The 20,487-nt window shown below is 36.7% G+C and overlaps 1 protein-coding gene across 6 annotated transcripts in view; it reads right to left on the bottom strand.

The window, feature by feature from the left end:
* Positions 1-20,487, bottom strand: part of FGF14 (fibroblast growth factor 14) — a 423,436-nt gene that overhangs the window by 81,022 nt on the left and 321,927 nt on the right. For all 6 annotated transcript variants that reach the window (XM_075740678.1, XM_075740694.1, XM_075740717.1 and 3 more), the window contains one exon: positions 16,789-16,892. In XM_075740678.1, the coding sequence (XP_075596793.1) occupies positions 16,789-16,892 (104 nt within the window). The remainder of the gene's footprint in view (positions 1-16,788; positions 16,893-20,487) is intronic.

The following is a 20,487-nucleotide window of genomic DNA, read 5'->3' as shown; positions in this document are numbered from 1 at the left end:
GGGGAAAAACTTATCAAAATACCTTTGCTTAAGAGTTTGGTAGCTCCATGTATATACACTTAGCTAATTCTATTCCAGAAGCAGACTTTTATCTTTGGCTCTGCCATTCTTAGGGTTATACAGAGTGAAAAGTATAGCCACCTTTCATGTACCCTTCATATCCTTCAGGAACGAAAGCAGTAATCTTAATGAACAAAAATTGGAAATTGGATGCTAGAATCTGTTACACATGTACTTTTCTTGGAAAAATCATTTGTAGCTGGGTTTTGCATAAGCTACTTGCTTATTTTGACCCCCTCAGGCATATTGTTTGCAGCCTACTACTCCATTGCACTGAGCACCTGTAATTTTAACTGCAGTAATACTGCCGGATGGATTTATCCCCCTGTTTTCTTCACAATAAAGGGCTGTTAATTTGGCTCCAATGTTGATGTTTTTTTCTGACAAATGTAGGTGTTGTTTCTGTTTTCTTTATCTTTTTAGCAATTTGTTAAGCAAGGTAGGGACATAAAAAGAAAACAGACATATAAGCCAGGTCTTATACTCCTCTTCGCTCCTCTATACTCCTATGTTTTTTTGGCAAAAGGCATTAATTGGCTTTGAATTTCTTAATACTACCATGACTAGCAGGCCATTTTTAGGACAAATGTTCATCCTGCCTTCTAGACCACTCATTTTTCAACATACATTCCACAAAACATCTGAATCTCGTCTTTGAAGTGAAAGGAGTGAAAGATGCAAAATATATTTTCATGTATTTTATTCCCTGGCATGCAGCATTGGAAAATACAGAAAGGGGGAGAAATGACCCAAATAGATTATGTGGGGATTCAAGTAAATAATATTGAGATGCATTCTTGAAGGCCAACATAAATGCAATCACGTAATACCTGGCGAGCTACACTTAGGAAAAGCATTCAAGAATCTGTATTAAGCTCCCCAGGGCCAGAAGTTGCGACAAGTGAGAAGACAGGTCTCTTGAGATGTCACGCTAACAACTAGCTTTAGATGTTACTCAATTTTATTTGTCAGCATCTTTAAAGAAAATAGTAGTTTAGTGCTAAGGTAATGTTTTGGCGTCATATTAGCTTTAGGGTAAAAAATGGATATAAAGCCATTTCAATGTAAAGAAACGGAAACAAAGGAGTACCTTCAGTTTCAGCCTAAGAGTTTTCATCATTATGGTACTTTTAAAACAAAAGAGAAACCACTCATCAAAAAGAAAGAACCTTGTCCAATTTTATTGGCATAACATCCTTCAAGCATAAAAACTTTGCCAGTGATGTCACTTAATTAAGCAGAGAGGGCTGTATAAAGGTATAGCTATTTTTCTAAGTTATAGTTACATTTCAAATCACCTCTGATGCTATTAAAAAGTAGGGGCTCAATCTAATACAGTAGCAACATTAGCAGGATTGTGGCCTGGAGTGCTTATCATTTCACCACATTTCACTTAATTGTTACCCATAAAATATGGATTTTATATTTTTAAACGATGGGATTTTGAAATAATTACAGATTATTCAATTGATATGCTTTTTAATTTTTATTTTTTTTAAAGGAAGACAAGAAAGCTTACTGGCATTCTTGCACAGCACACATGGGAGTCAGAAAGCTACATTCATTCCTGCATGTCAAGTTCTTTGGGGTCCCCAGGTGGAAGCTGTTAACAAACTAGGAAGTTTCTGTCACCATATTATGGGTGTTTGTTGGCACTGCTTAGGCTCTGGTTTCACAAAGCTGTTTTCATGGAAGCAGCAGAGTTCCTCCCTCACTGAGGCTACCCAAAAGTATGAAACTGCTGATGTGTGTGAGAAACCCTTGATGTATTCTTTTATTAGCATAATATAAGATTACCTTGATAACAACTTGTTCTAGAAAAACCTACCCTCCTATCAATGTTTCAACGCTGATGTTTAGAATGCATATGGTGAAGAAAAATACATTAATGAAAATATTTGCTTAATTTTTATCTTTGTTTTACCTATTTGTACAATCAAATAAACAAATGAGTCTTATTTATATTTTTGATTTTTTTTTTTTTTTTTACAGTTGGAAGTAGATATTTACTTCAGAATAAAGGAACAATATGTCACCTTAATAAGGGCTTATCCAGCAGAGCTTGCTTTCCAGGTCACTCCAATCACGGAGCGATATCAATTTGACATTAACAGAAAGATACTACTAACAATCTTAAGCACGAGCTAGAGAACCCCCTGCTGTCTACCAGTGAGGGGAATTGAGTTGGAAACCTTTAGAAAAAGCAGCAGGCCATGAAATGCCAAATAAAATTCCTTCTTCAATCCAGAGATAAAGGAAAAGAGTACAGCACTACTTTAACAAATAGGACTCGACAAAAAAAGAGAGAAAAATAGATGCGGGCATTTTTCAACATTTGTTGCTTTGCTGAATGGAACAATGTGAAGAAAAAAGGTTGTTTCATCTTTTTGGAGAAAAAACATCACATGTGCACAAACATCTTTAGTGAACTTCTGAAGTCTTTTATGAAATACGACCCAGTTTGATGAGAAATTACTAACTGATGGTAATAACTAAGAATGCAAGAACAATTGCCTGATTTTCTCTGATTTTTTTATAAAGTTACTGTTACATACCGTTGAATGCAATGCTTCCTAATTTGATTATCAACACCCCTTTTATTGATAGAAGCACAAAAGAAATACTCTGAATCTGCAAAATACAGAGGTTCAGTTCTTGTAAAACTGGATAACAATTTCGATTATTCAGGCTGTGTTAACAGAGAACGGGTTCATTCTCATAACAGTTTTGTGGTTTGGTTTTGTCGTTTGGTTGTTTGTTTGTTTTTTACTTTAATGTCTGTGATTCAATTACATCTTTATGGATAGTTTATACTGCTTTTATTCATGTGTGTGTGGATATATACTAACACACCCCTTTACACATATAAGCCACAGAAGCATTATTAAATGAGTTTGTACTTATGTTGTTATTTTCTTGTGATTTTGGCTAAAAGTTCCAGGAAGATTTCAGCATTCTTCCCAAGCCTGAATCAGAACACAATTCAAGATCTCGAAAATTTTGTTGAGTAATTATTTCTGGAAATAAAGTAAACTTTCTACCTGGATAATTTCAAAGTATTTAAATTTTAATTTTAATTAATATCTTAAATAAAAAAGATTTTAATTTTCTCAGGTTGTCATTTTTGGTTAACGAAGCAGCAAGATTTTCTAGTATTTACTATTAATTGTGCAATACTCTGGTTAAATTCCATTAATGTAGACAACTGACAATATTTATTAGGATAAGCAAAGTCTTTCATTTTACTTTGTATTAAGTCCAATGAGTGTTTTAAAAAAACACTTTTTTTGCTGATTCAGGTGACGTTTGAGCACAATCAACTTTCCTCTTCTCCCATTTACACTCAGGAATTTGTGTCGTGAACAGCTACAGTATCACAATTATTATTCATCATTCCTTTATTTAGTGACATCGTAAGTTAACAAATACACTCACGGACTTTTGTGACTTTTCAGTTTTCTTCACATTTCCATGACTAATGCTTCATTCATTCCACAAATCTGTCCAAGAAACTTCTACCACTGTAGGTTCACACAAAAATATGTCTGCTGAAGTCACAAGGATAACAAAGCTATAGTGTATTTATTTTTAAGACCAGGACTGCAGAAGTCCATGCTATATTTCTGCATTTGGTGTATCTACAGACGAATGAAACTGAACGTGCCTCTTCACAGCTAACGAAATCTGTGATCTGCCAGAATAAAAGGTCACTTTGTGTGAACTTTGCACCTTGTCTGCATCTGGCACGGCCAGTGCCCCCCATTTCCTATCATCAGGGCAATTCCAACAATTTCAAGTGAGGATATTTTTACCTTGAGTGGTTTCAGGCAAAAATTACCAGTGAGACTGTAAATAGTAAAATCATATGATTGGCAGAGTTTGAAGTGAACCTACTATGATCTACCTATCAATCATCTAATCCTTTCTTCTACCTCCTTCTTTCTCAATGCCATACTTATACATCTAAAGCTGTCTCTCGGACACAGTAGTTTAGGCACTATCTCACTATTCCTCACATGCCATCTATGGAGCAGTCACCTCCATACCATAATCTTTGAAAATAAAAAATCAGCTGATCTATCTTCTACTCTAATCATGTCAATTGAAAGAAAGTGGCTTTCACAGTTCTGAGCAGGATAGCACAGGGCAGGATGCTGTCAGCTGTCAAAGATGCAGTGAAATTTCTATATTAAGGGGAAATATCAATTCTATCTCTTATTCTGTTTTCAAAGGCTATTCTTCAGCCACCTTCAATGCTCAAATGAATGCTAAATGGGTGATAGAATTGCCTTAGCCGATGCTTCTGAAGTTGTCACTTCCAATGCCTGAAAGGCCTATTCCTTCATCTCCTTTGCTGCTGGTGCCAATACATACTTGAAAATGAAGACAAGGGCACACTCCTGATCTTCAAATGTCAAGAAGAAAACAGTCAACTCAGACCCCCTCATAAACAACATAAGTGTTGAAAAAGAATATTAAATGCTGCCTCTTGCTATTTTACCCTAAACCTTAAAAGAAGTTCTTCAGAAACTGGGGGGGGGGGGGGGGGGGAAGCACAAGGTATGCAGGTTGAAACTGAACATACTTTTTTACTAAAAGCATTCAGATGTTGAATTAAACAGAGAGATTCTCCCTGCTATACTTTGTTCAAGCAGAAGCTGAATGAGAACGATGCTTACACTTACCCAAATTATTCTGGTACCTTCTGAAGTATAGCCTGATAGCTCCAGATCCCACTGGAATAAATGGAAAAATTCCTACCAAATCTAAAAAGTATTCTATGCCATTATAAAAAGAAAAGTAATTCTTGTGAAAGTATGAAATTACAACTGTGACTGAGTTCTGAGAGAATACATTTTTCAGTTCCTAGCTCCCTGGGAACATCAATAATTCACAGAGATAGTGCTTCCAGATTATTCTTGATTAATTATACCTCACTTTTTTGTCTGACCAGTCTATTTGCACATTATTGCAGTAACATGCCCCTTGCTCTTCCTTTGGCAGGCAACATCCAAACACATTCTAGGATAAAGAAAAAAATACCAACAAGGACTGCAGAATGTGGCTAATCACAGGCAGGTCTACTTTTTAATTAAAATTTTATAAAAATTAAACTCAGGTGTTTTTAAATAAAGCCATACTCAGCCAATAATGTAAAACACTGGTGGGAGAAACAGTAGCAAGACTTGGCAAATAGATCAAAAAAAAGTCTTATACTTCTACCTATTCTTAACACCTTCTAAGCTGCTTTTAGGAGTAGATCTTTTCATAATATTATTCTCTTTCCTGATGATCTGGACTGTGCTCAGTTTGGGCCTGTAGCCTGAATGGCAATGTGACAGGGTATAACTGCTTAGGGGACATCAGTCACAACACGGAAGTCAGATGCTGGCCAAGAGGGACGTTAAAAAGAGAACATATTATGCTTTTGAAATGTTGGCTATATTTTGTTCTGTGCCTGTGGTATAAAAGCCTTTCCCTATCTTTTTAAAATTCACCAGCCGTTAGGCAGTTCTGCAATAAGTAAACAATTCCATGGTGAATTAGGCAATCACATCTCTTTTGTGGAAAACTGTAGGTCTTTAGCTGTGTACATCTGCGGAGCTGCAAAGTACTGGTATTTCATTTTCATGTTGAAACAGTTTGTTTTCAGCTTTGCAGCCACAATCACACTAAAGATTAAGTAATATAATGTAAATGTCTGGCAATGTTAAAAAAATCTATCATCCTGTTAATAAGCCAAAGCTACCCACAATGTGACGTGCTATTGGAAAAAGAAATCCACAGTTACACAGAGGGAATTAAGTCTTCAGCTTTTTGTTTCACTTACTCAAAGTACAGGGTTTTCCTGCAGATCCTGCATATTGAGTCCAGGGGTTCATGTTTTGCCAGGTAGTGGCATCGTGTCACTTTTTATTACAAAATGTTTTGTGACAAATATATCAGAAGAACAGAATGTAGAGAACAGTCACAACCGAATTCAAACACGATGGGGTGAGTCGTCTATTCACCCCTCATCCAACATTTTTAGTGCAGGAGTCAGGTTTGACTGCTGATTTTCTACAGATTTATGATTCCTTTTGAGACACCCTCAGGGAGAGACAGTATGTCCCCAAGGCTGTATTTGTAGTCTGCTAAAAAACAAGAATCCTTGTCAAGTCAACAGGAATCAGTCAAGAGAGCTTCTCATCTGACAGTGAATAGAATATGATGTTGAATAAACATTGCACAATAAACCTCGCCAGTTTAACCCTTGCAAGAGGGATTTTTGAAAGTGCTCAGTTATGCCAACCCAGATACCTATGAGATCAGCAATTGTAATTAGCATCAGAATTAGGCCAACACTTGGTACTTCTGAGAATTTTGGAGCCCTCCAATACCCAGACAGTATTTCAGAAATTTGAAACTAGAACTTTTATTTTATTAAAGATGCATGCGATTACACTAAGCTATGGGCAGAAAAAGCCCCACCATTGCTAGGTGTTGTTCTGATGCTACACACAACTAGAGCTTGATCAAGTAACAAGACACGTGAACCTTATACATTCCTCCTGGAGGTCTATATCTGTCTGTCTCCACCTAACACTGCCTCTCTGGTGACTGAATAGTGTCTGTAATGAAGGAAAGATGAGGAGGCAGGAAAGACTCTACACACTCTACAAAGAAAAATGTCAAAAGAAGGTCATAAGGTCTATGATACTTGTCTAAATGACCACATGTGATCATGGGCTAGCCATGGAAATACCCTAGGGGTCACTATTAGGGGAAGTTGACAGCAAAGTTGAAAACTGAAGAATTAGACATGAGAAACCAAGAGGGAGATTCATTTCAGACTTGATGTTTGCTACAACTATGTACAAGAAGTAACTGGATACTTGCTTTCCTAGCCAGTTTTGTACAGACACCTAAAAATGAGTCCTAACACATTTGTTTATTCTGTAAATGAACTCCAATCAGCAAATAGTTACCTACAAATTTAGCTAAAGGGGAAAAAAAGGGGTCTCGAGTTATCGTTTCAGAGAGGTTTAGTCCCATGGGAATGAGAAAGCTACAGAGATGATCCCAGTCGTTTATGTGGATCTATTAACCCACAGACTGTCACAGCTCTGCAAAGCTGGCCACAAAAAATCCAACAGGTGAAAGCTGGTGGAAGCAGCCCCCGTCCCCCCCCCAGCACACAGAAGACAGGGGACCATGAACACACAGGGGCAGATCCCAGACTAATAGGCTCTGCCAACAAGCAAGAGGCCAGGGTAAGGGGTCATTAGTCAGGACATGCAGAATCAGCATTTCTATGGGCCTGCCCAGATGGTCAAGTTTCCATGCAGGATCCAGCCCATGGCTAAAGCTGCCTCACCAAGGAGGAAGAAACTGAAACATCCCAAATTTTCCCACAGGGCCACTTCGCATATGGGAAGATTACAGGGGATATAAATTTATCACTGATCATCATTCACTAATCTTAGCTACACGCTTGCCTATTCAAGTGAAAAAATGAATATGCTGCAACAAGAAAATAAATGTGTACAATAGCAAGGTAAAACAAGACCCAAAAAAATCAAGAATAATATGAAACCTGTTTTGTTCTGAAAAGATAATGTATATTATGTTTAAATCAGTCATTAACATATATAATTAATACAGAAGACATCTATGGCTATTGCATTGCAAATAACACTTTCATTTTACAACAGTGGTGAAGACTGCTGTGGCTTTTTTCAACATTTGGTATTTATAGAAACGTATCTTTTATACAAAGCCCTATTGTGCAGGGTTGCACGCTACAATAACATGTTAAATATACCATCCTTCTTTTGCAGGTCAGTCTTAAGGACCATACATTATACAGAATTGTGCTGCAAAGGTACAATGATAAATTAATACTCACATACTTGAGCCCACATCATCATATTATAGGATATTATTATCATATTATAGGATAGCTTACCAGGCTCCGTGAAGTTAAAGGATACTTGCATAATTTTCTTTAATTACATAGGTAAATACAACATTTTCTTCTTTTGTGTTAATATTATGGGATATAAATTGAATATTCTGATCCAGTTAGTTAAAAGTTTTAGAGAAAATATTAAAAATTAACAAAATATGCATTTGACTATTTCATCTCTGCAGGATAATACTGAACTTTTCTTGCATAATGAAATCAGATTTTTGCCTGACTAAAGCCATTCTTCATCCCACCAGAATTTATTTTTTTGAAAACAGACTTTATATTTAAAAGCTCATTTCTGTTCATTTCTGTTCATGTACCTTGGTATGTAGCTGTATGTCTTTAGGAAATAGCCCTGAACAACAGAAGCTGCATTAGCTATGCATCTACAGCAGTGACAAACAGTACCACATGTGTCTAACTGTTGTTCTACTCCACACAGTTCATTTTTGTTTCTTATGTAGAAATCTTGAAGACGCAGTGAGAAGTCTTCTTCACATCATAAGAACCAAATTTATTATGAGAGGAATTTAAACTTACCATAAAATCCACCTAAAATTGTCTTCAATATTTTGAATATTCATTAACCAATAATGGAAAGAAGTAGTAAGGGTTTGGTTTGAAAACATGTTTTTGATAATTGTCTAAAATTCGAGGCATTTTACATATTTGGTAGCTAGTTTTCATACTTTGATGCAATGGATGAGTAAGATTAAATAGTAATGAATAGAAAATTAGAAATTTCAAACATGATCCTTTTGCTCGTGCAGTGACAAGTAAAAGAACAGAAGACAAGAGGGGTATTGGAAGACTATACAATACACACTGAGACCATTCAACATTTAGGATTACAGACAACCCCAAATGTCTAAGAACAACAAAGTTGAGACTAAAGAAACATCCAGAAAAGCGTAGTTGTATTTATGCAACAAAACAAACATTGGCCAAAACCACAGGGAGGTTACCATGAGAGACAGAACTGCCAGAAGCAGAAATTTGACAGACTAGATTAAGCTGCTGGTCCATCAGGCCTGTGCTCCACCTCTGGCTGTGACCATTGCGCAACAGCTCAGAGGCAAACCTCCTTCAGCCCATCCACAGTAAGCGATGCCGTGTATTGCGGAAAGCATTCCTCTTCATCCCTCTGGCAATCATCTTACTTCCTGAAGCATGAGATTAGATTACCTCATTTTAGCCTACCTACCTGCAGTTACTATTCCTTGTCATACAATTATTAGTTGAAGAATGCCCAACTGCAGCTGCTGACTCTGTGATCTTCCATCCTTTGACAAGAAGTTTGGAAGAGCAGCTTTTTAACCTTTCTGTATTTATGTACATTTCTGCAATCTTAGGGAAAGAGAACATATGTCAAGAGATTTTTTGCATGTGCATATGAAAGATAAATGTGGGAAAGGAAAATAATTATTTTAAGCAAATATGAAAGTGTTTCTTATAGATAAAAAATTTCAGTCAAGTCCTGTCAAGGATACTCTGGACATTACTGAACCAAACAGGACACATATATTTGGTTTAAGTGGCAAGAAACACCACTGCAAGTTTTGAGTCAAATTCTGTTATTATACCCGGTATAGTGTTTAAATGGCAGGAGGGTGAAACAGCTGCCACAGATGAAGTCATACTAAATCACTGTATCTTTATAGTATTAATTATCATTTTGTATATTCAAATTACCGTATTTCTTTAACTAGTATTGTTTATGAACTGTAGTTCAACTAGTAGCTATTTCTGCATGTGAAAGACTCAGAGATGTAGCAACAAATGCAAGCATCAGACTTGAACAATGGTGATATCATCATAAACTTTTCTACAATGATGATATCATCATAGGGTTTTCTACAAGTCTGTTCTGCTCAACTGTGCTATTTCTCCAATTTCTTAAATCCCTACTTATCACAGTCTCCTCATGTCAGCCTCATTCCATTCACCTCTCTCCTTCTCACTTCTCTCCTGCCCTATCAAACTCTCGTACGTCTGTGCATGCCTCCTTTTTCCCTTATCTTGTGTGTGAAAACATTGGCTTAAGCACATTCAATCAAAAACTGTAATGAAAACCTAACCCACTGCAAAAAGTCATGGACTTAGTATGGATTTTATACCCCTTTTCTACTATGCTCTGTAGCAGGGACATCTGGCACTATTTTGTACAATACAGCAAGACTATGTTATTAGTTGTTCCATAAGTGCCACCATAGAATAAATAAACACATTTGCAATTTTCTGTATTTATTTTTGGCAGGCAGCTTGAGAGACAAATTATCTACCTCCAAACACAGATATAAATAAGCATAAACCATGCAGATGTTTTCCTCCTCCCTGTCAGTACATTTCAACTACTTCTGGAACATGCTGAACTTGTTTACCTTTCTAGCAATGCAGCCCAACTTACAGAGGAACACAGCCCTGAAATGTGCTGTTTACGCCCCTCTCAAACTAACTTTTGATGTATGAGGCAAATATAGGTCAACTTCCAACAGATACCAAATTGGATAAAAGATAACAGGCTATGGAGAGAAGATATTCATGCACAAGAAATCACTTTAGCGGTAAGCCCTTAAAATTAGCTAATGGAGCTTGCATAGGGTTGATGCATTTACACTCTTAAAAATAAAACATAACTAGTTTTTAAAAATCTTTATCGAAAGCTGTGATTTTCAAATAATTAAATTCACCCATTTTCCTCTCTGCAAAACATGCCAGAGTAGTTCCAAGACACAGATAATGACAAGTGAACTAAAGTCGTATCCCTGTCTTAGTAAAGTCTACGTTGGGAAATAAGAGCGGGGGAGCAGGTTGAGACCCTAAAGCGTAAGTCTGACACAAGAAAGAAAATCATGTTTCATATTGATCACAATATTTTTAAAGAAGCCCCTCCACTCTGATGTATTTACATTCACAAAACCACAGATGCCTCAAAAGCAACAAGATTTACCCTATTCTATTATTCAGTATTCTTCTGACTACTAGAACAAAAGCCTAGCTATTTAAAATCACACAGCAAGCTCATGTTTGTCCACATCTCTCTAAACAGAGATATTCCTAACTTTTTATACAGTACCTTGCAAGATGGGGAACAATCTCTGGTGAAACCTAGGTCAACCACTGTTACAGTATAACACAAAATCAACAGAAAAATGCTGCCTTAATGTCACATTAATCTCTTTTTTATTATTCTTGTAAAAAAATATGAATTTTAAACCATCACATTTCCTCTTTGGTTTTACCTAGTTTAAACTTCCTTCTGTCCTGTTTATTATAAGGTTTTATGTGCCATTGAAGGTTTAAAGTACTGCACACACTAAGTGTTATTCCAAAGCACAAAGAGAGACTCTATGAAAAACTACCAGAAACTTATTTTTCATTGGACTTTGCTTTAGATACTAGACATATAGATCATTTCAGTTCTCATTCTTTTGCAGGCTGTACTGTCTGTGCTCCTACCTTCTTCCTTGAAGCTGAATTTTGTTCTCCTCAGTCAGGTCAATTACGTGAGCTTAAAGAAGTGGTGGAAATACTAGCACTGGGAGGCCGCTGAAATGTCAGGTGAAACCCTCAAAGACTTTTCTTTCAGGTGAGAGTTGCCAGAGGGATATTACAAATACATTTCCCAGTAACAGATATTGATGTTTTCGTTCATCCATGAAGGCTGTTACACAGACCGACATCTTACTGCCGCAGAAACACTACCCAACCAGCACCCTTCCAACACCCTCAACGCTGCGTACCATGGCAGATCAAACACAAATGCCCATCTTACAGGAAAATTATTCTGTACAGTGAGTAGTGTGCCATCTCTAATTCTGAAATACTTTATAAAAACTCTGTAAGACCTCCCAAAAATGCAACCATGTCTCTCCATTACTCTCTACATCCTCCCAGAGAGGTTCCCACTGCCCCATACCCAGAAGAGGAGCTCTGAGCTGCAGCGCACAACTCCAGCTGGGGACCATGCTGGAAGAGGTGACCAGGCAGTTCAGACCTGGCCCTGCAGGCTCAGCCATCTTTTAAAGCATCTCTGTAGTTCATCAGAGAACTAAGAAACCATGCAGTGGATCGCTATGACTTTAATATCTGCTGCTGACAAAATCACTGACGTACTCTTCCCTTTCTGGTTTTGTCCACATCTCGAGTCTCAGTGACAACTGGCAGAAGAAATGGTTAAAAAGGAAACATGAAGAAGAAAGCAGAAGCAGGTAAAGGTGGTTTAGAGTCAGGAATTTTTTGCTTTCTATATTTTAGTTTTTCCCTTTTCTCTTACTCCGGTAGCCACCAAATGTTCATAACATCCTGTTAAACTGCTCCTAGGATAAAAAAGAAACCAGTAGCCCTTCAAAATCCTCCCAGATACATCAAGTAATTCTTGAGAGAAAGTCATTGATATAATCCAAGATGACTCTCATATCCTCACAGGAAAATAGGAATCATAAAATGGACTAATACATTATAAGTTTTACCACTGAGTTCGTCCTGTTATGATAGCAGAAAATCCTAGAAACCCAACAAAAAGCTGCAGTGCCCCTGAAAGCCAAACTAACGAACCTTTCGCAAAGTGATTTGACCAAAATTAGCACTGAAACCAACAAAAGCTTCTGCCATGTACTGCACTGCCATCTTCCTGCCGCAGGCAATACCTGTTCCCCATGGACAATCCCTGTGGCTGTGCTTGGGTTTTTTCAGTGCGTGGAGCCAGTTCCATTCCTTTTGATTTCGATACGATCGACCCTGGAAATATATCCTTATTTTGCCCACCCTTTCCAAAGGTGAGATAGGAGTAAGGCATATTTTTGGACTTTAACATATAAAGTCCATAACTACTACATCAAAACTCTTGCTAGTAACTGAGATGGTTCTTTGTAGAAATATCCAGCTTCTCCAACTAGCTTTCACAGTGATGCAGTCAGAAATACTGAATTATTCATAGTTCATTAATCCATCTAAAAAAAATCTCAGCTCTTTTATAATTCTCATTGGTCACTAACATGTGCCTAGAATTGGGAAGCTCTCACTAAATAAATATATCCTAATTATGAGTGGATATATAAAGATATACATATATAAGTAGAGGTATACATACACACACAGAAATAAAGTTGGATGCAATAACCTGACACTTCAAAAAAGGTAAGCTTAATGGATAGTCTTTAAGTGGGCTAACCCTTACAAATGCAAGGAAAAAAAACCGAACATGAAAAGGCTCTTGTCCTCCTATTTTCTATTATAGAAAATAACAAATCATTGTATTACAATAATTACTTTAAATGCATTGAAAAATAAGGTTATAATTTTGCAGAAGTATTTTCTCTCAGGAATTCTGCAAAGCCTTACCAAACTCCAAAGATTTTGTTTCTCCTTTATTTGACAAGGCTTTGATGGTCTGTGTTAGGGACCCTGACTTGATCAGTCCCCAAAGGACAGAATACAAATCACAACTGCTGCAGCAGGCAAAAAATAGGTATGCAAAGCTCTTGAGATTGACTTTCCTGCACAATTTGCTGTCCTTCTATTTCTGTTCTAAGAGAGAAATATTGCCATAACACTCTTCTATGAGATTTCTGCTCTTTTTTTGTAGTTCTAATTCTGTGAATTAGTGGAAAAAATCTTAAATATGGCAGAATAAAATAAGAAAAAACCAAGAGACTCCCAAACTGACACAAACAGCCATTAAAAAAAAGATATTAAAAAACCCCAAACCAAACCAAGAAAACAATGCAAATCTGCATTTGATAATCTATATGTAAAATTGGCCTGACACTGTATGTTCATTTTCCTCTTACCAAATACTTCATATCAGAGAAAGCAGGATCACACATAATACCTTTCCTGTCAGCGCTGTTGCTTAATTAGTCAACATCATATGAAGCTTACGATAAAAATAATTGAGTTGGGCCTTTCAATTTCTGAAAAGAGGCATCAACACATAGGATATTCTCACAAGTTTCACATACTGTGAACAGAAAAAGGGGTGCTGAGGTATTCTGCAGAGGACTATACAGGACTTTGGTCTCAGACTATAAATGCTACTTAGTCATAGTGCACACTTCCATTTTTTGGAAATGTTTATAAGAAATTGTTAACATATAAAAATATATGTAAATTTTAACTAGCATTCCTATTATGTGGCACTTTTTTTCAACGATGACGGTTGGCATACAAAGCTTCGAAAACTTTTTTCTCCCATCCTCCCCTGAACAGCCAAGGGAAAAACATATATGGCATGTAATACAGAACCTCTGCATTGCAGGTGCAACAGATATACAACAGTGACAAAGAATCAAAAAAATCCACCAACAAGACAGTAATAGAAAGTAATTGGTTAAAAACATTTTTCTACAAACGACAGTATTTAAAATATTCTGCACACAGTTTTTCTTCATCTTGATCCTCAGGGAGAAGTCAGACTTCTCTCTGATGCTTTGTCTTCTTATTTTCAAATGCATTAGTCTCTAAGCTGAAAGCAGGAAATTGGTAAGACAAAAATATATTGTTGATGTTTTCCATACATTAATATGAAACAATCAAACCTGTATTACAGCACTGATGTTTTGAAATCTCTACTTTTAAATTTGCATTAGATGATTACCAAATATTACTACTTTTTAAATTGACAAAAGTGTAAGTTGAAAATCATTTTGTAGACATACCAAAACTAAAGACTTCCATTCAGTTTTCTGATGTGTCACATCTCTTTGTCACTTGTTTTTCATTCTCCGCACGAGGCAGAGTAAGCGATACATTCCAAAACCACTCATTTCCTTACCTCACACAGGGTAAAGTGAAAGATTGAGATACTCTCCCAAGAAATTTTTAAGAGAAATACACTCAAAACATAACAACATTCACAGAACAAAATTCAAAAGTACTTAACAAGTTGCCAGTAACTACAGAAATATATGAAGTCACCAAGTCATAAAATCTTGCCATTAGTGGCAATGAAGAATATGCAATCCTGCAAAACATTAAACATGTGGATTACATTTTCCTTATAATAATATTTTATTTATATCCATGAGACTGATTGCAACCTAAGTAATCTGTGTTGCTCAAAAAGAAGACATAGTAACAAAGCAATTCAGATTCCCAGTGGTGTGACAGAAATATCTTGTTAGACTTGAGGATGTTCTAAGGGTTGGGTTCACACTCAGTTAAAGTTTGGATCCAGCCATCTCTTATCTTGCCTTGTACTCTCCACTCCTTTCCCTTCCCCAGATGACACCATTCATTTAACTTGGATCATTCCCAGAATAATACATAAACTCAGTGGCTGCCAGAATTTGTTCACATAGGGTCTCTCCCGGTGCTGAATTACCTGCCAGGAATCTGGTACATATTCTGAAATTTATATTTCTTTCTGGAGGACTAAGAACTCACTTCAGAAACAGTGCTGGGCAAGAAAGTACTCTTAACTGTACCAACACATTTAAAAAGTACTGTTCGTGCCACCATATTGAAATGAGCTCCCCACAAGAAGTGATGGAACTGGGAAATCAGCAATGCATTTTCTCTAATAATAGCTCTATTTTTTTTCGTCTAGTTTTCTTCCTTCTGGCAGCAAATATTGCATGTTTTCCTGTGACAGAATTTTTTATTTTGAACAGAAGAAAATAAATATTTTAGGTCATACTGCTGGAGTTTCCAGCAAACATTTTGTGAGGAATTTTCTCTTTGTCTTGACATTGACATTCAAGATTAGTTCCATTTTTTCTTCCTAATTAGCTTTTCCGAGACAATTGTATATTTGAAATAAACAGAATACTTTCCCTCAGGGCATCAGAAACTTAATCTGTCCAATTTCCTCTCAATGGACATTGAAAACAAAGCAGTGTATTGTAATTCAGTGAGGAATTAAGAACTATGTGATGTAAAAAATGGAAAAAGCACTATATAAATAAATTCAACATAGATGGCAATAAAAATACAGTAATGAAAAATCCTTTAAGCCTCCTCGTTAATACCTGACAGAACTGCCTGTTCATATTAAAGTCTGTTTGTTTGTCAAAGGAGGTTAAGAGACTAAATTTACACAAAACTGAGGATTTTTATATTCCCAACAACACACTGACTGATTAGCATTAAATCATTTGGAATATCTTAAACAATCTGAGGACTTTGCAATCACTTTATCCAGCAGTCTTGTTTGTGACTCAAAAGATTTTTTCTTAAACTTTGATCATTCTACAAAGATACAATCCCTCACAGAACTCTTTATTTTCCTGATATCTGAAATTAAAAAAAAAATCAATAATGCTAAGCATACAATTACAAGATTATGATGATAAACTGTAAAGCTGTTAATGACTTTATAGATGGAAGTTACACTTGTAAGTCTTATCAATAAAAGTAACTGTTGGAGCAGCTTTTAGATTCTGATCAGCAAGTCTCTAAGAAAATAATTGCAGGTCTTCATTTAAAAATCATGGAGAATTTAATTGAAAATCATAATCTTTGTGGTGTATTGCATACTAGAAAATATTATATATAGAAAATACTATACAGTATAGCCTACTAGAAAAACAGCTCTACAGAATGTTTTTTTTAGGACTGCTAACACACAGGCTTTCATACATACACCACAGTAATTTCTACCATATCCCATTTGTAGATATGCTGCATACACACATGGGTACACAGGTGTCTGTACTATATATGTATATATACACACACACTTATTATAGAACTTCTTAAAAGTGAATGTGCATCTCATTTCCTGGTAGATTTTAACTTCATCTTGCCTCTTAAACAGAGTTCAGAAAGGTACTTACTGATGTGTAGAGGAAACCTTCTCCATTTAGGGCTATATACAACCCAGTCTTTACACCCTGAATAGCAACAACTCGAAGACCCACTGGTATAAGGTTGAATAACGCTGTGAAGAAAAAACATGACCAGATATAAATATACTATGGTTATTACAATATTCTAATAAACATCATTACTAAAAAGAAAGAACTCCTTGTATATTTTTTTCTTATTTTACAGTTAAGCTAATTCAGAAAATCTTGCTTCTAGTAAAGTTAATCCTTAAATCAAAGTCCAAGTATCTATCTAGCAATAAGTCCTGCAATAGTTCAGTATTTGGCACAAGTGCTAACTAGCAAATACAAAGCACAGAAGACTGGACTGTAATCATTTATGTAGCAGTGCAGAGATGAGTATCTCAGGCAATCTGAAAAGAGTCAAAGAGCCCAGCAGTTCCTTCATCAGTGTAGATGGATCATAAGGGTAGTGCTTGTGAGATACATGCAGAAAACATGTCTCTCTAATTCTGGCATGTAGCTTTTTATTTTCTTCAGCATTTTTATGGATTTGGATTAAGACGTACTCTCATTAGGATTGCTTTCAAGAGCTCTGTGATTTCAAATCCAAATTTTTTTTTTTTTGCTTTCGTGAATGATATATTTGATACAAGCAGTAGTACGCAGGCCTCAGGTAATGGCAGAGGCTTTTCCTAGTTCAGGAAAACACTGAAATACATGCTTGACTTCAAATGTGCATAAATGCTATAGAGCTGAATAGAACATGTTCAAAGACTGAAATTCTGGGGAAAAACAAAACAAAAAAAACCAACAAAAAACCAGCTAATAGCAGATACTCTAGCAATGGTATATACCTCTGTAACAACAAAAATAGCCGCAGCTTTAATTACTGTCTGAAAAAGACCAGTGTGAAGAGCGGGAGTTTACCAGTCTCACCACAGAATAACAAAAGAAAAAGTGGTAAGAGACACAGATCAATTTTTCCTCTAAAAATTATGCCAGCACACACCTATACTAACTTTACTGACTCATACTAGGAAATCAGATGCAAAGCGCACATCAAACAGTCTCAGAAGAAAAGATCTGGATGAGCCAGAGTTCATGCTAAGTGGTTTTTCACTGTGGATGAGTCACGGATTCACAAGCACTTGGATGAAAACCAAAATTGCAACCCGCGTGTTCAATGTAGGCAGCAAGGACCATAGTTTCACCAGGCTAGGTCTGAGAAACACAATAACGCCTACAGTGAGTTCCTCAAAATTTAGGAAGGACATCCAGAGGTGCGAGCAGAAAATCTACCCTCTGAGGCTATCTAATCAGAATGCAGGGGAAGGGCCAAAACAAGCGAAAAAGGGTCATGTAACTGCAGTGGATAAGTACATTTTCTCAAGGTGTGAAAACTCCTGGTTGGTCAAAGGACACAAAGCCACAGATAATTTATGATGAAGCTGATCAAATCTTTACAACTGAGAAAAAAGCATAGGTTGACTATTAGAATTTAAAGATAGAAGTGGATGGGAAAAAAGCCCCTTTCCTTCTATATTCTCATGCAGAAAAAGAATATGTAACATAAGATCTTTTTAGGAATGTACAAAGCCAGTATAAAGCTGGGAATGGTTGTAGCAGAGAACTTCCTATAGCTGTAGAAAGAAAAATATATTCAAAAGAGCTCTGGAATAACAGAAAACAAATTTATGGATTTACAAAGAAGAATAGAAGAGATGTCATCAGATAAGAATTAGCATAAATACATAGCATTTTCATTTCTGTAGTTTCCAAAAGTCTCCAGCATGCTAGGATCTCCCTGGTAAAATACTGGGTACAGACAAGGTTCCCTCTCTAATTTACACAAGGTAAGTGTAAACCAGTGAAATACGGCACTCATGGACAAGATATCCTAAGAGTATACAGGCTAAACACTTCATGACTTGAGGGCTTTCAAATGTTCGATATAATTTGGAAGTTAAAAAAACCATCAGCCATTACCCTCAAATGAAACAATGTCAAAATCAGCAAAACCAATGTTGTGGGTGGTGGAGGGTGAGTCTGTCACAGCAAAACTATGTTTCAGATGGCAGTTACGTTTGTTTATTTCTAGAAGAAAAGAAATGCCAGGAGGAAACCTGGATACGAACATCATGCTAGAGGGAAGGCAGCAACAATTGAGGGGACACCAGGAAGGAAAAGCAAAGAATACTTGTATAAAGAAAAGAGGTGAACACAAAAGCCAAGTCAGCCATGGAAAACTGCTAATGAAAAATAACTCCAAATCATAGTGGTTCAGACAAAACTTCTGGAAGGTAGACATAATTTGCTGTATTACCAATAAAAATAAAGCAGCAAAGCCAGAAAAAACAACCACCACTGAAGGAGAATTAGAGGCCTGTAACATGGCAGTGTTTTATGCAACCTATAAAATCACTAGAGCAGCTTATAGTTGCCGGTGAATTTAGAAAGCACTGAGGAAGGGATATAATGTATCTTTTACTGCCACCAAGTTTTAATCAGTGATTGTCAGAGCTGCTGTAATTAGTCTAAGACCATAAAATTTTAGAGTGTGATCTGAAATGCTGTAATTGTGCACATACAGAATACTCAGAATTTTCCACAAAATCTTTCAGACTTGGGTGACACTAGGGAGGCCAGTCCCATTACTGATTGATACATGCTTAGCAACGTGCTTCACACTGAGGTCAGCAAAACATGCACCAGTAAGGCACAGCATGTGGTTTTTATGTGCTCTGAAGTTGGCCAAAGGAAATTCAATTTCCTCCAGAACCTGGCTGTGCAGTACTCGACTTCCGTGCCCAATTACATATTTCAAACCTTTCTAGGATTCACCTGTGCTATCCCCCACTCTAATAAAAACCTGCCTTGAGAAAAGCCTTCCAGAGTTTGCCGTCATTTCAGGTCTTCACAGCCAAAGCTATGCCCTCACTTGATGAGGGGTGTGAAAAAGAACCATGCCTCCAGCTTCCCTCTATCTTTAAGACAATTATCCAAAACCAAAACTAAGTGGGGAGTGAGGTTCCTGAACATCTTTATGTACCTAAACCCTGCTCGGTGAGTCCACAGATGAGGTGAGAGAGGGAGCGTCCTGGAACAGCCTAGAAAATATAATTCTGCCTGGTGCTCAGTGCTCCCACGCTGCACACTCAAGTATAAAGAGGAGAGAAACCCCTTCTCCTCTTCAGTGCTGAGCCTCTGCACACTCCCTTAGCTCTGCTTTGTATTCCATCTAAAGCAGGACTGTAAAGCAAATGGTTTCTTTTCCTTTTCCTAAGCCAGAAAATGGAAATGGAGGGCAGTTAACAGCAACAAATGGCATGAAAAAAGTTACTGTTTCAGGTGTCATGGAAGGGATTTGCAGGAACAAATTTGAGTTGGATTCTAATCCTCTGAAAGTTTTAGCCAAAGTTATAAACTCCACTTTTTGATAAGTAGTAACTCTGTCCTTGAGCAAAACACAAAACCACCACATTTCTTTTTCCTTTTTTTATGCAATACCTTCTCAGTATATTAACTTGAAATCTGAAATGCCTGAAATCAGATATTTCCATATTCTTGTGAAAGTCTATTTAGGTACAACTGACTTGTAGCTACAAGAAAATTGCCATTACAGATCACTGTTTTTCTCAAGAAGCTTGCTAGAGACCAATTGCTTAAGGCTTATAAACTTGCTGTCTCTTCTGCATGTGCACTGCC

This window comes from Balearica regulorum, chromosome 1, assembly GCF_011004875.1.
Source record: "Balearica regulorum gibbericeps isolate bBalReg1 chromosome 1, bBalReg1.pri, whole genome shotgun sequence".
Lineage (NCBI taxonomy): Eukaryota > Metazoa > Chordata > Aves > Gruiformes > Gruidae > Balearica > Balearica regulorum.
Note: the sequence above shows the minus strand (reverse complement) of the source record. Positions and strands in the feature narration are given on the sequence as shown.